The sequence below is a fragment of the Orycteropus afer genome, unplaced genomic scaffold (assembly GCF_000298275.1).
Source record: "Orycteropus afer afer isolate SDZICR_OR568_19922 unplaced genomic scaffold, OryAfe1.0 scaffold00100, whole genome shotgun sequence".
Classification (NCBI taxonomy): Eukaryota; Metazoa; Chordata; class Mammalia; order Tubulidentata; family Orycteropodidae; genus Orycteropus; species Orycteropus afer.
The window spans coordinates 4946739-4964730 of record NW_006921687.1 but is presented as its reverse complement, the minus strand read 5'-3'; the positions used below and the strand labels follow the sequence as shown (position 1 = coordinate 4964730).

At 35.2% G+C, this 17992-nt stretch overlaps 1 protein-coding gene across 1 annotated transcript in view; it reads left to right on the top strand.

The window, feature by feature from the left end:
- The window catches only part of DNM1L (dynamin 1 like), a 74752-nt gene that overhangs the window by 18243 nt on the left and 38517 nt on the right, over positions 1-17992 (top strand). The window contains exons 2-6 of the mRNA XM_007943159.2: positions 1893-2040; positions 6064-6102; positions 8648-8694; positions 9011-9082; positions 12807-12893. Of these exons, the coding sequence (XP_007941350.1) occupies positions 1893-2040; positions 6064-6102; positions 8648-8694; positions 9011-9082; positions 12807-12893 (393 nt within the window). The remainder of the gene's footprint in view (positions 1-1892; positions 2041-6063; positions 6103-8647; positions 8695-9010; positions 9083-12806; positions 12894-17992) is intronic.

Genomic DNA, 17992 nt, shown 5'->3' with positions numbered 1-17992 from the left:
GTCGCCATGAGTCGGATCCAACTCAATGGCAGTGAGTTTGGTTTGGGTTTTTTGGAAGTACGACTTTGGCTGTACAACATAAATTTTGGTACCATGTTACTTTGTGTTATAGTATGCCTTGATGCCAGTTTTAGTGTTTAATACTCCTCCTCCATTGTCTTCCCCTCCTTAATAGTTTTCTTTTTCTTTGGTTGAGTCAGTCTTTAAGTGCCTCCTCCTAGAAGTAGATAATATTTGTGTATGTACGTTCCATGTTTCAGCTCCTATTTTTTTCCCAAATAACCTTTATTTCTTGGAATAGTTTTAGATTCATAGAAAAATTGAAAAGATAGTACATATACCCCCATACCCAGTTTCTCCTTATCATTAACATCTTACATTAGTATGGTAATTTGTAACAGTTAATGAACCAAGTATTGATACATAATTATTATTAATGAAGAGCCATACTTCATTGGAATTTCCTTAATTTTTAACCTACTGCCGTATTTGCTTTCCAGAATCCCATCCAGAATAAAACATTACATTTAGACTTCTTTTAGCTGTGAAAGTTTCTCAGATTTTTGTTTTTTCTAATGATCTTTTTTTGATGACCTTGACAGTTTTGAGGTGTATGGTCAGATACTTTGTAGGATGCACCTCTAGTGGAATTTATAGATGTTTTTCTCAAGATCAGGCTGGGGTTATGAGTTTGTGGGAGGAGGGCCACAGAGATACAGTGCCATTTTTTATCACGTCAGATCAAGAGTACGTACTATCAACATGACTTATCACCGTTGAGTTTGACCTAGATCAGCTTGGTGAAGTATTACTCTTTTACCCCATTTCTATACTATCCTCTTTGGAAGGGAGTCACTATTCACAGCAGTTATGTTCCTGTGTCCTCCTTGAGGATGGAGTATCACATAAAATACTTGGAATTCTTCTGTATGGGATATTTATTTATTCCCTCCACTTACTTATTAATTCATTTATTTATATCAGTTTGGACTTGTGCAATACTTATAAAGAGCTTTATAAACAAATTAGAAACATATGAAACACCAGCATCTGAATAATTAAGTCACTGAGGAATCAATACAGAAAGCCCTTAATCAAAGGAATGCTTGGCTTTTTTATTTAAAAAGAAAAAAAATGTAAATTTAAATGAGCTGTCACAGTGTTCATCTAAGTGGCAAAGATCCAGAGTGGTGATAATGCCCACGGCTGGTGGAGATGCAGCATACTGAGTCAACTCATGTAACAAACTATTGGAGGTATACCTTGGTGCCATTTTGTAGTGTGCAGTTTGTCAGTATCTATGAATGCTTAAAATCTGTATGCTCTTTAAACCCAGCAGTTTCATTTGTGTACATTAAATCTAATGAGATAATAGGATAAGTCAGTAAAGTTACATGTATAAGCATGTCCATTGTAGCATTGTTAATAGCTAAAACTGAAAACCATTTAAATATCTTCAGTTAGGGACATTTACTATTTAATCATCAAACACAGACGTTAATACATTGATATTGAATGATATCTCTGTTACAATGAAAATAAAAGCAGCTTAGAGAAAAATACATACAGTACTGTCCCATTTAAAGTGAAGTGTCTACATATTATAGGCATGATTTTATACTTCAAATACTGTATACATTTTGAAAACCTGGGTGGGAGAATATCATAAAAGGTAGGAAAATTGTGGGACTGAGGTAAGGTTTTTATTTTCTCTGCTTTTGGAATTCCTATTTTAAAGAAATAAAGATCATGCAATAGAAAATTTAAACACATTTTCATTTAAAAAGTTTCTGCACTAATTTTTCTGGTAAAATAATTTCTTTGTATGTTGCTTTTTTAGAAAAAAAAATCTGCTAAGAAACTCATATTGCTTTTGTATATTCTGTTTTTAGAGCAGTGGAAAGAGCTCAGTGCTAGAAAGCCTAGTGGGGAGGGACCTGCTTCCCAGAGGTACTGGTATTGTCACTCGGAGACCTCTCATTCTGCAGCTGGTCCATGTGTCACCAGAAGATAAACGAAAAACCACAGGAGAAGAAAATGGTAAATTTCAGAATTGGGATAAGAATTATTTTACAATTTATTTTTGTTCTGTTCTTAAACAGGTATTAACTGATTAGATAATTAGAAATTAGCAGCTGTATCAAAATCAGAAGTCCTGTGAAGAGAAGTAGTATGCATTTTTCTCATGTAAAAGAAGTAATTTTTGTTGTTTTAAAGAATCATGAGTGAATTTAATGGGAATTGTCCATTTTTTGGTAATTCAACTCTTTGGTAAAGTGTTGTTAATGCTATTTTTATGAATTTTAGAAGATGCAGTGAGACATTCAGTAAGCAGGAGCCAGTTTTTGTGTCTGCACTTCTAACATTTAAAACACCAACTTTAATGACTTTTTCAGCTTAGCAATGTTAACCTCACCTTATTGTTTTACCATTTCTGGAGAAGGCTAACATTTATTTTCACCTTGTTTTATTTATATGAGGAATTAAAAAAAAATGTATCATTCTCTTGCTGAGGCTTATCTATATAAAAACCAAACCAGCTGCTGTCCAGTTGATTCCAACTCCTATGACCCATTATTTTTTAAGATCCATACCCCTATCCCCCACCCCTGTTCAGGCTTAGTCTCAAGCTAAACTCTTATGAAGATTTCTCTTAAATATATTATATGAATAGGAAAATGGAATATTAAAATAAAAAAATAAGTACTGTCCTATTTTATAGGCAGTTCTTTGTTTTGTTAAACTGAATATATTTTTAAGAAATGTCTGTGTGTATCAGCAGATTAAAGTTGTGTATAAAATATGTGGGAGCTCTGGTAGCATAGTACCTAAGGTACCTGACTGCTAACCAGAAGGCTGGAGGTTCAAACTCACCAGCCACTCCTTGGAAGGAAGGTTGGGCAATCTACTTCTGTAGTGATACCGCCTTGGAAACCCAAGGTGGGGTCGCTATGAGTCGGGTCCGACTTGACGGCACATAACAACAACAACAACATTAAATATGTATCCAATATTACTCATACGTAAATGTATTAATGAAGTTTGAAGTGTCTGATGAGATTAATGTGTGTTTAATATTCCTGTTCTGTTCATTATTTGGCTCATACTTTCTTATATGTAAAAGTCTGTAAAATAGCTCTAATTATTAAATTACATTTGTAGCAGAGTAACATGTTTGTTTCTCAGCTGCAAAGATCTGTTTTTCAATACAGTTTCATTGTACTTCCTGTATTCTGATCTAAGATGATTGTATTGATGAAGTTACTTTAATTTCTATATCAGCATTTTCTTTCATTTATTATAGGAGTTATTGGTGATGACTTGATTTTTTAATTTAAAATTACATTTGTATTGAGCATCTACTATGATTCTAGAAAGTTAATTACTGAAGCAAGTTACTGAAGTTGTAGATGTTAACAAAAAATACTTGTGGATAGACAGCAAGAGGATATGTAGAAGCATTAATTACATTAGTTAGTTTCTTGGCATATTATGCCTTACTTTGCATTTCTGTAATACATCTTTATTATTGAAATTCTGAACCTTGAATTTAATCATTTTGGATTAATCTGTGGTTCAGCATTAAATATTTAGAATAATACATGCATTTTATTTCATTCCCACTAACTGATTTCATCAAACAAATTTACCAAATACCGTAAACTATATGGTACTAGATCTCTTTCTTAACTTTTTCACTTTTTTCTAGTAATTTTGAAAAGGGCAGATGATATCCTAACTTTCAGAAAACTGTTTGCAACTGTGGGTATTTATTTCCTTAGATAAAACAAACTTTGCTTGCTAGAAAAGGGTATACATTTCAGCTCTTTCGTTGTCTCCCCACTGTTTTGTTGACATTTCTTCTTGGTGGTTGGTCAGTAAATTTGTTTATCTTTACATGTGTGTCTCTCTTTTATTTATATATATATATATATATATATATATATATATATATATATCCCCCTCCCAAGCTTAGTGCTTATTTTTCATATCAAAACAACAACAAAAGCCCTAACTGAAAATGGTAACTAAGCAGATTATCTAGAACACAAAATACAGTTCATAAATTTTGAGTATTAAATGTGTTTTATTCTAAAATACTTCCTTAGTTCCTCATCAGAGCCTCTTTATCTTTGGAATGAATAATTCTAGCCTGTAGTAAGTCATTCTAACCCAGAGGAGATTAGAAACAGTGAAGTAGATAAATACATAGTGGGAAGAGAGAAGAAAGACTACAAGACAGGAGAAAGAAGAGCTTCAGAAAAGGGAGTGTTGGGGGAGTGGAACAGTCTCTCACCATTTTGTATAGGGATTTTTAGCCCCTGAGGGCTTTGCTATGTAAAAATGGCCCAAGTTATCAATAATAGGTTAATTTTAAGAACATTGAATTCTAAAATGACATGGAAAAGTGTCATCCATTTTAGATATAGGTCCATCAAAACTGGCTAAAATAAAATACTTCAGTGTTTAAATATGTATAATTTAATTATCAGAAAAATTTACTTAATGTGAGATACTTTCTTCTCTTAGCTATGTAGGATAATTGAGTTGTCAATATATAGATTTATGGGATTTTTGTATAAAATTTCTGTGCTTGACTTGCACTTCTGTCAGTGTGAAATTCTGTTAAATTCATCAAATTATTTTAGGGTAGCGGGGTGGTAGTTTAGTTTAAACTTTATACTCCTTGATCATGTTTCATATGTATGTAAGAAATAAATCAAGCTTTCCTCAGATTTCCTCCTTAGACAAAATTCTACAAGAGGCATGCTCATTAAAGACCAAAATTGTGCTATATATTATAATTGTTAACATCAGTGGATATTTTGAAATTTATCAGAGTTTATGTTGGAGAGAGAAAACTTGTTGAACTAATGTAACATGTTTTTGTTTATACAAATATATATGCATAATAGGAGCTTAGGTGATACAGTGCCTAAGGCATTTGACTGCTAACCAGAAGGTTGGTGATTCAATCCTACCAGTCACTCTGTGGAAGAAAGACAGAGCAATCTACTTCTGTAAAGATATTGCCTTGGAAACCCAATGGGGGGTTCCATGAGTTGGAATCGACTCAATGGCAGGGGGTTTGGTTTGGTTTTGGTTATATGCATAATGGGATTCGCCTAAAATCATGGGTGTCATTTGAGTTATTACCCTTATTTAGTTAAACTATCTATTAGTAAAAGTAATGAAAAAAAAAAAAATACCCACTGCCATTGAGTAGATTCTGACTCATAGCTGCCTATAGGACAGAGTAGAACTGTCCCATAGAGTTTCTAAGACTACAAATCTTTATGAAAGCAAACTGCCCCATCTTTCTCCCATAGAGCAGCTAGTAGTTTTGAACCTCCAGCCTTTTGGTTAGCTGCTAAATGATTTTACCACTATGCTATCAGAGCTCTTTAAAAGTAATCCATTGCCCCCCAAAGGAAGTAGAATTATATGTGCAAGTCAAAGGAAAAGGTAGGATTAATTTTTCTGCACAGGGGTTTGAACAGTATAAACAATTGGTTCCCTTTGGATTGAATTCATGAAGGTGAAGAGTTACTTTCTGTTTTGTTCTGTTAAACTCAATACATATTTCAAAGAAAATAACCCCTTATAAAGCTCAGTCTTAGCTAATAAGGCAAGTATTTTATTTAACTTTATTAACTTTTTAAAAAGGCTGTGAAAGATGGGTCTAGTTTATTTTGTAGATTTTTTTTTCAGGCTATTTGTCTTTTCCAGTAGTAGGTTATCAAATATTTAAGGGAAAATTTTTTAATAGGATTAATTTTAATCCATTTGTGTCAGAATTAGAAACTGACGATGACATAATTATAATGGAAAGCTTTCTAAAAATGTTAATAAATAAATCATAGCACACATACTTGGCTTATGTCACATTTTAGAAAATTATATACATCCCTCTAATTCTAGACATAAATTTTGAATAATTGAATGTTTTATGTATTTGAATTATCTTTAGGCTTCTGCACATTTGACTTTTTTAAAAAAAGTTTACAATTTTAGTGATAAGCACTAAACTTATCATTCTGTGCTGTTTCTCTTTAACTGCAGACCCTGCTACATGGAAAAACTCAAGACACCTTTCTAAAGGTTTCCTTTATCCATTTATATTTGGCCCTTTTTCTATCATGCCTGCATGTGTGCTTTTGTACTTTTACAGGCTGTCTGCATTTTTTTTTCCTTCCATTTTCATTTGCCTATCCACATTGATTGCAGGTTTTAGTGGTTCATGTTATCTTTTTTGGCATTGCATCAAAATGCAAGATCCTTTGGTGGTAAATGTTATTTATCTTATTTTTACTTTTAAAAACATGCTTGTGAAGCCAAGCCTCTTTCATATAAGGTAAATTAAACACGCACCTTTGGTGTATAGTATTCTGCCTCTGTGAGTTCTGTTCACCTAGATTACTCAAGTCCTCCAATGAGACTTCTTGGAAGAAGGTACTAAGCTTCAAGTAGGTGAGCATTTTACTTGCAAAAAAGGTCCAGTTTTATGTATCTTTATTCCACCAAAGAACTGAACTACCTTTTTCTTAATAAATACTGGAATATCTTACAGTTATGTTTACTTTGACTTCAGGTGGCTGATACACATTATTCAATAAGCTTAATCATTAAGAAATGTAAACCTTCTCTGAATTTAGCAAAAGCAAAATAGCTGTGCTTGGGGGAGGCAAAGTTAGATTATCTTCCTATAATTAAACACTTCTAGCTTCTCTGGGGAAAAAAAAGAAAAAGAAAAACTTGCTTTCCAAGTTTTAGACCACACAGTGTATCCACTAAATATGTTTTCTCCAACAAAGTACAGGTGTAACAGACCTAAAATTAGAAACTGGACACTCCATACTATACATATGCCAGGATGTATTTGTTTTTCTCCATTTCATTTCTTTCCCACTTCCAATTTCAAGGGAAGACATAGTCTTGGCCCTTGGGTTACTAAGAGCTCTGCTAAGGATCAACAGATTATGACTTTATAGGTAACAGGAAACAAAACAACAAAAAAAAGTTACTTTACTTGAAAAATCAGTAGTTTCATTCAGATATTACAGATTTTTTTAAATCGAGTTATGTGTAAATCTATTATATATGCCTTTTTGTGTAAATAGGTTTCTTTATTGAGTACTTTTATCAGATAATAGTTTTTATGTGTACAATGTTTTAAAAATGTGCCTTTTAATATATGATTACCTACAAACTGAGAAGAGAAGTGAACAATTTTATTCATGAAATCCAGATTTCAAATAATTGGAGAGCCTGTGAGTGCCTCTTCCCAAAGTTAGTCATTATTTTGAAATACAGGCAGTCCCCTGGGTTATAAATGTCCTGATTTACAGAACAACTCTACTTACAAACAGGTAGCATAGTGCCTAAGGCACCTGACTGCTAACCAGAAGGCTGGCAGTCAAAACCCACCAGCTACTCCTCGGAAGGAAGGTTGGGCAATCTACTTTCATAGTGATATTGCCTGGGAAACCCAAGGAGGGGTCCCTGTGAGTCAGATCTGACTTAATGGCACATAACAACAATAGCAACTGCTTACAAATAACTCCTACTGGCCCTTTAATGTTATGCAAGTTTTCTTTCACTTTAAAACTAAACCAACCTCTACTCCCAACAAATTCTTCATCATAGTCAGCTTTACTTGCTGCTGTTGTTATTAGTTGCCTGTTGAGTCAGCACCAACTCATAGCCACCCTATGTACAACAGAATGAAACACTGCCCGGTCATGTGCCATCCTTACAATACTTGCTATACCTGAACCCATTGTTGTAGCCAGTGTGTCAGTCCATCTCATTGAGGGCCTTCACCTTTTTTGCTGACCCTCCACTTTATCAAGCATGATACCCTTCTTCAGGGAATGGTCCTTTCTGACAACATGACCAATGTAGGTGAGGCGAAGTATGGCCGTTCTTGCTCCTAAGGAGCATTCTGGCTGCACTTCTTACAGGACAGATTTGTTCATTCTAGCAGTCTATGGTACTTTAAGTATTCTTCACTAACACTATAACTGAAAAGCATCAACTCTTTGGTCTTCCTTTTTCACTGTCCAGCTTTCACATGCATTTGAGGCTATTGAAAATACCATGGCTTTGATTAGGTTCACCATATATGGTCTTTGAAGACAAAGACATCTTTGCTCTTCAGCACTTTAAAGAGGTCTTTTGCAGCAGATTTGCCCAGTCCAATGCGTCGTCTGATGTCTTGACTGCTGCTTCCATTGGTGCTGATTGTGGATCCAAGTGATGTGAAATCTTTGAAAACTTCTACATTTATCGTGATGCTGCTTATTGGTCCATGTACAGCTTTTAAATCATTGAAAAAGCTTTGAGCCTTTTCTTGTATTAAAGTGAGGCTAAATAAGAACTGTATACACCTATTCTGACTCAACTACAAATTCCATTTAAAGATTTAAAGACACAGTTAGGAACGGATCTTATTCACAAACCAGGGACTGCCCTTATGTGATATAATTTTTAAAATGTGAAATGTATAATTTAATAGTTCTTAGAATACATAATTAATGGCAAAATAGGAAAAAATAAAAACTTACTATGTTGTCTTTTATAATCCCTAACTAAAGATAACAAGTTATTTCCATAGTTTCCAATAAATGAGTTTTTCTTTTTCCAGGGGTTGAAGCAGAAGAATGGGGTAAATTTCTTCACACCAAAAACAAGGTAATCACACAAGAATATCTGATGAAGAAATATATTGAAAATATTTTTTTTTGTATGTATGTGTGTGCAAGTAGCTGATAATTTAGTTTCTTAGCTTGATTCTGTGTAATTTAGAGATGCTTAACTGTTGTGGCATCAGGTAGCTTTGAAGAACTCACAAAAACTATGAATCACTGCCTCAGAAAAATACATGATAGGTTTTGTTTGCTAATTATCTGGAGCAAATCCTTAACATCTTTGAAGTTTATGGACCCCTCTCCTCCTCAAGAATTTTTTATTTCATTTTAAATATTACGTTTTTTTCCTCAATTTTTAGCTTTATACAGATTTTGATGAAATTCGACAGGAAATTGAAAATGAAACAGAAAGAATTTCAGGAAATAATAAGGTAGGCATCTTTAGATGGGAAGCATGATCATTAATAAGTATATTATTGAGCATGTTATTTATGTGACGTTTGTATAACTGAAAACTCAAAAACAAACCTGTTGCTGTCAACTCAGCTCCAACTCCTGGTAACCCTATAAGTTAAAAAGTAAAACTGAGCTCCACAGTGTTTTCATGACTGTAATTTTTGTGGAAGTAAATAACCTGTTTCTCTGCCACTGGGTGGTTTCGTACTGCCAACCTTTTGGTTTGTAGCTGAGAAAACCATTTGTATTATCCTGGTCTTTTAAAAGATCTGATTGGAAAAATGTAATATTTTCACCAGTATAAAAAAAATTTTTTTTACTTGAAATCCTGCTTATTTGCTTCATAGAACTTTTATATACTGTGAAATATATCCTTTAGATGTTTATTCTTGATCTTGTTACAAACATGCCACTTTATTATATAATTATTGTACTTAATACTGTTATAATAAGATATATTTTCCTGATGGATTGATTGTACTCTGACTCAAGGATCATGTTATAATTTATGAAGTATATGCATTTTGAAGAGTTATTTTTCTTACTTGCGATTAGGTAAATAGAGAAAAATGAAAAGTAGTAAGTTAACAAGGAATTACTTCATATTCTAAGACTGTTAGAATTTAAAATAAATTGTCTACCTAAGATAGTATTTCTCTAGACACCAGGTGTTATCTCTGCCTCCCTTAAATACATCTCTTTTCTCTCTTTATTCCTATTACTTTTCTCTCTGCTCCCTTCCTCTTTGTTTTTACTGCCATTCTTGTATTTTCTTCAGAGGCACATGTGACAGCCATAGACTTAATCTCACAAGATGGACCCTAACCTAGTATTGATATTTAACACGTATCTGTTGAGCTCTTGTATCTGCAAGGTTCTGTACTGGGAACCTGACCCTATTTCCTGACCACCCCCCACCCACAAAAACAACAATAACAACAACATAAAAGGCATTTTTGGAACCCCATTAAGTCTTTATTCCTATTTAGGAAACCTATTTCTGTGTTAGTGATTGACTCAGTTTATTCATTATTGAACTAACTCTAGGCTGGTAACCATTAAGCTATTGCCACTGCTATCCTTTCCTGAATTTCTAAGAACTGTTGTATAGAAGTTAGAAAAAGTAGGAGGTAACTAGATTAGCTTGTCTTTAGGGTTAATTTTTGCTTCTGGGATATTCTTAATCATACTGCCAGTCTGGACTGTTTTTCTTACGATCTTCCTGGATTTATTGGTGGTAATTTTATAGTACCAGAATTTAGAGTGGGACTATTGATTGAGAAAGGAAAGAGTTTTGATTCACAAAACTGAATGTCATGAAAGAATGAGGCTGTATACCTACAAGGTTTTCAATTAATACCAAGGATATAGTTTACTTACTTAGCAGACATTGCTCTACAGTGTCTCATGAATACCTCATCTTTCCCAGATCATGTGTGTGAAGTAAGTGATACTCTGATCTTAATGCAAGTAATTTTATATGTCTGAATATGTAAATTATTTCATATGCCTAACATAAAGCCCTGAAGACTTCAAGTATTTATGAGATTGGAGTTGTAAAGGCATTTGCCAGGAAATGAAAGGCTGCTCAGTGAGAAAAAAGGAGTACAAAGAATGTTTTGCCATATAGAGCCAAATATTGCATTGTATATGGTAGGGGAATGACATGGCAATAAAGATCCTGAGAAATATATAACCTAGGTAGGGATGTAGAATATAGACATAGGACTTTAGAACACTGGAGTATTTGAGATAGAGCAATAGTTCAGAGTAATATAATCCAGAAAATATAAGCGTATAGGGAACTCACAGTAAAGGATAGTGCACAAAAGTTTCCCAGGAAATGAGAATTGTCTGTGGGTATGATGGAAGATTAAGTGGGTTAATAAGGTAGAAACACAGATGGGAGGACATTTTAAAGACAAGTTCTGAACATCTATAAATATCATCTACATGTAATATACCTAATCCTAAAACTTCTGGAAAGGTGGTGGTAAAGGTGAGGGATGTCTTCTTCTCAAAGGGATATCTTAGTCTAATAGAGAGAATACAGATCTCTCTCCCTATCTAAATTTTACTATTTGAATTTAGAGATCTGAAGATTCTGACGAATTCCTTATTATACATGCTCTTAACATTTGATATTCAAAGTTTGGGATCAAAGTGATTTGGATAACTTTATTTTTCCCTCTCTCTGTGAACATAGGAACCTAATATATTTGGATAGTGAGGTGTATGTTATTTTTTTTTCAGCACTAAGTATATTAAGCATATTTAAGAAATAGTGTCAGCTATCAAGTTCAATTGGCTTAACATACTACACAAAAATATTGTTCCACATCCTACTTTGATGAGTAGCGACTGGGATCTTAAAAGCTTGCAAGCAGCCATCTAGATGCAACAATGAGTCTCTCCTTGTCCAGAACAAAGAAGAATGAAGAAAACCAAAGATATATGGCAACAATTAGTCCAAGGGACTGGTAGACTGGTACACCATGTGATCCTCAGCCTATACAACTATGAGACCAGAAGAACTAGATGGCACCCGGCTACCATTTTCAACCACTCAGAGGGAGATCTATGTAGGAGATCCTGGATAGAGTGGGAGAATAATGTGGAACAAAACTCAAAATCATAAAAAGAAAAGTGGGAGGCAAGGTTTGCTGGTCTGATAGAGCTTGGTGGAACCCTTGACACTATGGCCTGTAGCTGCTCTTCAGGTCTGTAATTGAACCCACTCCTTTGGCTTCCAGCCAAACAAAGGACAAGCATGTGAGTTGAACATTTACATTAGGTAGACACACTCCTTGGAGAGATCAATCATGGGAAAATAGAAGGGCTGTGTATGCACAGGGAAACAGCTCTGTGGGGCAGGAGTGCATGGGAGGGAAGGACACAGGGAAGAGGTAACTGTGAAGAGGAAGTGGAAGGGAAGGTGTTGCACTGTGGGAAACTGCAGTCAGTATCATGAGACAAAGTGTATGTGAACTGCTGTATGGAAAATGAATTTGCTCTGTAAACTTTCACCCAAATCACAATAAAAATTAAAAAAAAAAAAAAGATGGTATCAGCTTAGAATTAAGAGAAAAGAATGAAATTATGTAGGGAAGATAATTGTTTATATTAATGGTATAGAGTTTGATAGGATTGTTGTTGTTTGTTGTTGTTATGTGCCGTGGAGTCAGACCTGACTCATAGCGACCCCTCCTTGGGTTTCCGAGGCAGTATCACTATGGAAGTAGATTGCCCCATCTTCCTTCCAAGGAGTAGCTGGTGGGTTTGAACTGCCAGCCTTTTGGTTAGCAGTCAAATGCCTTAGGCACTACGCTACCAGAGCTCCTTGGATAGGATTATAATCTGCTATATGGCTGCCCCTTACTTCCTGTATGTTTCATCAGGTTTTAATTGTTGAAATATTTTAGGGATGATGGTTTAATTCATATTTAAAAACACTTAATTTCTGTTACTTTCAAAAAATCAGCCATTGAAAACTCTGTGGAGCATAGTTCTACTCTGACATATAGTGAGCTTGCTATGAGTCAGAGTCAGCTTGACGGCAACTGGTGTTTTTTTTTTGGTGGGGTGGGGTGGGGATGGGGATAATGTCTATGTACTTGAAATGAAGTTTATTTTAACAATTCATAATTTCACTGAAATTTAATGTGATTTTTCATAGAATATTTAAAAATTTATTTTTAGGGAGTAAGTCCTGAACCAATTCATCTTAAAATTTTTTCACCCAATGTTGTTAATCTGACACTTGTGGATTTGCCAGGAATGACCAAGGTAAGAAATAATGGTTACTCATTGTAGATTTGATAATTTTGTTTGTTTTCATCTGAACAAAAGTGGTTCTTCTTTAATCTCATATGAGAATAATAGCTACTTTTACAACTACACTTGATCTGTAGCAATATTTAACATAGTCTAGGCCTCTCTTGAAATACTTTCTTTATATACCATACCCTACAAGTTTACTTCCAATCTTATCTGACCACTTCTTCTCAGCCTCTTTTGCTGGTTTCTTCATATCTCCCCAATGTCTAAACAGTGGGTGACCCAGAGCTTAGTTCTTGGATCTCTTATATTTTCTAAATATGCATAACCCCTTGATAATTTCCTCAAATATTATAGCTTTAAATACATGACTGTCTCTATGCAGACAACAGTCAGATTTATATATCCAACTGCCTACTTTGGGCAATCCTACTTCCGTAGTGATACTGCCTCGGAAACCCAAGGAGGGGTCGCTATGAGTCGGGTTTGACTCGACAGCACATAACAACAACAACAACAACTTGATATATATACTTCAGTGTCTAATGGGCATTTCAAATTTGACATGTCTGGCACCAAATTTCTGACCTTTCCTCAACAAGACTTAATCCTTAGTTCTTCTCATCTCAAAATGGCACCTTCATTCTACCTGTTGCTTAGGCCAAAAAGTTTGGAGACATTCTTGATATTTCTTTATCTCACATCCTGTTTCCTCTGTCAAAAAATCTTATTGACTCAAATGTATGCAGAATCCTATCATGTCGTACAAATTCATAGATACCATATCTCACCTGGATTACTGCAACCAGTCTTCTTTATAATCTGTTTTTCACTAGAATGATGCTTGCTTTTAAAGGCCTTAATTTGCTTTTAGGAGCTCTGGTAGCATAGTATCTAAGGTACTTGACTGCTAACCAGAAGGCTGGCGGTTCAAACCCACCAGCCACTCCTTAGAAGGAAGGTTGGGCAATGTATTTCTGTAGTGATACTGCCTCGGAAACCCAAGGAGGGGTCGCTATGAGTCGGGTCCAACTCGATGGCACATAACAACAACAACAATTTGCTTTTGAACATGGAGTGGCTAAAACAAATAGAAGAGATGATGAAGTAAAGAGCTGAACAGAAGATTTTAGAAGGCAGCTCAAGAAGACAAATACTTTAATGAAAGGTGCAGAGACGTGGAATTAGAAAACCAAAAGGGAAGAACATGCGCAGCACTTCCCAAGCTGAAGGAATAGGAAAAAAAAAACATTCAAGCCTCACTTTGCAATACTGATGGAGTCTATAAGCAAAACACTAAATGATGCAGGAAGCTTCAAAAGAAAACAAAAGGAATACACAGAGTCACTCTACAACAAGAATTGATTGAAGTTTAACCATATAGGAGGTAGCATATGATCAAGAATGATGGTACTGAAGGAAGAAGTCTAAGCTGCACTGAAGGCACTGGCCAAAAACCAGGATCCAGGAATTGGCAGAGATGTTTTAAGAAACGGATGCAGTGGTGGAAGTGCTCACTCATCTATGCAAAGAAATTGGGAGACAGCTACCTGGCCAGTCAGCTGGAAGACATGCGTATTTGTGCCAATTCCAAAGAAAAGTGATCCAACAGAATGTGAAAATTACTGAACAATACTAACAATAATGTTTATTGCTGAAGATAATTAAAAAATGGTTGCAGCAGTGAATCAGCAGAGAACTGCCAGAAATTCGATCAAGATTTACAAGAGGGCATGTAGTGAAGGATATCTTTGCTGATGACAGATGGATACTGGTTGAAAGCAAAGAACACCAGAAAGATATTTACCTGTGTTTTATTGACTATGCTAATGCATTCTACAGTGTGGATCATAACAAATTATGGATAACATTGCAGAATACTTAACTGTGCTCATGAGGAACCTGTACATAGACCAAGAGGCAACGGTTTGAATAGAACAACAGCATACTGAATGGTTTAAAGTCAGGAAAGGTGTGCTTCAGTGTTGTATCCTTTTACCACACTTATTTAATCTATATACTGAGCAGATAATTTGAGAAACTGGACTATATGAAGAACATGACACCAGGATTGGAGGAAGACTCATTAACAACCTGTAATATGCAAATGACACGACTTTGCTTGCTGAAAGTGAAGAGGATTTGAAGCACTGATGAAGATCAAAGAATACAGCCTACAGTGTGGATTACATCTCCACTCAAACTCCTGACAACTGGATCAGTTAGCAAAATTATGATAAATGGAGAAAAGATTGATGTTGTCAAGGATTTCATTTTACTTGGATCCACAATCAACACCCATGGAAGCAGCAGCTAGCAAATCAGATGACATATTTTATTGGGCAAATCAGCTGCTGCTGCAAAAAAAAAAAAGTATCATAAAGCAAAGATACCTCCTTGAGAAGTAAGGTGTGCCTGGCTTAAGTCAAGGTATTTTCGTTTGCCTCATATGTATACAGAAACTGAACAGTGAATAAGGAAGACAGAAAGAATTGATGCCTTTAAATTATGGTGTTGGCAAAGAATATTGACTATACCGTGGACTGCCAGAAGAATAAGAAAATCTGTCTTGGAAAAAATACAGCTGGAATGCTCCTAGAAGCAAGGATGGTGGGGACTTCTGGTAAGATGGCAAAATAGTCAGATAAGCTACAAAGACCATCTTCAACCAAGAAAAGAGAAACCAGTTGACACAGATACAAAAGATAATCTTGGAACCCTGAGCTTTGAATGGAAGGATATAGAAGTGGATTAAACACCAACTCCTCAGAAGGAAGGTTGGTCAATCTACTTCTGTAGTGATACTGCCTTGGAAACCCAAGGAGAGGTCGCTATGAGTCGGGGCCAACTTGACGGCACATAACAACCACAACAACAGAAGAAGCTGAATGAAAACAGTGAGTAAGGAGAAAAATGGAGCTGCAGACTGTCAACTGCCCTGATGGCATAGACAGCCTGAATGTTTCCAAGTGGTGTTAGGACCTGAGAATTAACCTAAAAATTGGCCCTACTCACCAAGGGCCACATGGACTACTCAGGTACCTGATGACTGAAAGGAAACAGCAAAGAGGGAGACAAACTAAAGTTTCGGTTGTCCAGAGGGTGCAGCCATTTTGAAAGTTTACAAGTGGTGGCTGGGTGCAGCCATTATGAATGCTTATGAGCGGTGGCCATTTTGAATATTTAAAGTGACAGCATTCTCATTCAGATTCCAGGGACCTAAGAAAGGGTTCCCCTTGCCAAAGACAGTACAGACAATGGGAGGCTGACGACTGGAAAGGAAAACAGTGGTGAGGTCATAAGTGCTGCCATCTAGTGAATAGAGGAATACAGTATTCTGCTTACTCAGATATGTGCAAACAAAACAAAGAAAATGAAAATCTGGGATGAATCTCTCCAACATCCAATCACTAATTAAATATGAACACAAAAACGTTACAATAGAAAGAACAGACCATCACAGTGCACACAAAAAAGCAAGATAAAGCAGTAGGAACAAGGGACCAGAGCACAGCCCCAAAACACATCTCTGTGGAAGAAGCAGCACTGGACCTCCCTGATAAGGAATTCAAAAGAATTATGTTTAGGTACTTTGAATGGATTGAGGGAAAGGTTGAGGAAAACACTGACAAAATTGAAGAAAACACAGAGAAAACCCTAGAACAATTTTGGAAGACAATACAAGAACAAAATGACAAATTAAAAATTAGAAATGATTCAAAATCTATACTTAGAAATTCAGAAGGTTAATACTAAATTGTCAGAAATAGATAACACATTGCATGGGCAAAGGAGTAGAACTAAATCAATGGAAGACAGACTTAGTGAGATTGAAGACAAATACCTCAATACTTCTTTGTAAAGCGATCACTTAGGAAAAAAGATCAAAACAAAATGAAGAAAGCCTAAGGTTCATGTGGGATACCATCAAAAGGAATAACCTACATGTAATTGGAATTCCAGAACAAGAAGAGACAAATAAAACCACAGAGAAAATTCTGCCAGATTTGTTGGAAGAGAATTTCCCTGATATGATGACAAACGAGAATATTCAAGAAGTCCAAACAACCTCAAACAGGACAGACCCCAAAAGAAAATCACCAAGATTGATCATCATTAAACTAACCAAAACCAAAGACAAAGAGTCATGAAAGCAGCATGGGAAAAATGGAAAGTTACCTACAAAGGGCAACCAATAAGACTAAGCTCTGATTTTTCAGCAAACCATGCATCCAAGAAGGCAATGGATGGTTTTATTGGTTATATATTATATATATAACCTGACAGAAAAAATTTCCAACCAGGGATTATATAGCCGGCAAAATTGTCCCTCACATATGATGGTCAAATTAGAACATTTCCAGATAAGCAGAAATGAAAGAAATTTGGTAAAGCCAGACCAGTCTTACATGAGACACCAACGAGAGTCCTTTAGACAGAGAACCAAACCAGCAAACAATAACCAAGCATTAACACACATGATAACATAACCCAGAAACCAACCTAGTTATAGAACAAGCCAGAGTAAACAAGCCTGCAAGACTGTAAACAGGGAACCAGAGACATCAATTGGCAAATGAGGACAACTGCAAATCAAATAGAAAAATTTGTATAGTTACATAACTTCAAAATGGTGAGGAAGTGAAGACAATTGCAAGATAGAACAGACTAATTCTAAACTTGGAAAGAAAATTATAAATCACAGGGTAACCTTAAAGAAAAATGATATAAAAATAAAATGATATCAAAGAAAAATGATACCAAAATAAAAAAGAGGACAAGCACAAATATTTAGCAAATAATAAAACAATAGCAATGAAGTCAGTAATGACACGATTCATAAGCAAAATGAGCTCAGTACAGAAAATTATATGGAACAAAGAAATGAGCAACCCCATGAAAAACCACATAACAAAATGACACTAACAAAGTCATACTTGTTGATAATTACACTGAATGTCAATGGATTAAATGCGCCACTCAACAGGCAGAGAGTTGTAAACTGGATAAGAAAACAAAATCCATCAATATGCTGTCTGTAAAAGACCCACCTTAGAGAGAAAGACACAAATAGAGTAAAAATCAAAGGTCAGAAAAAAGATACTCAA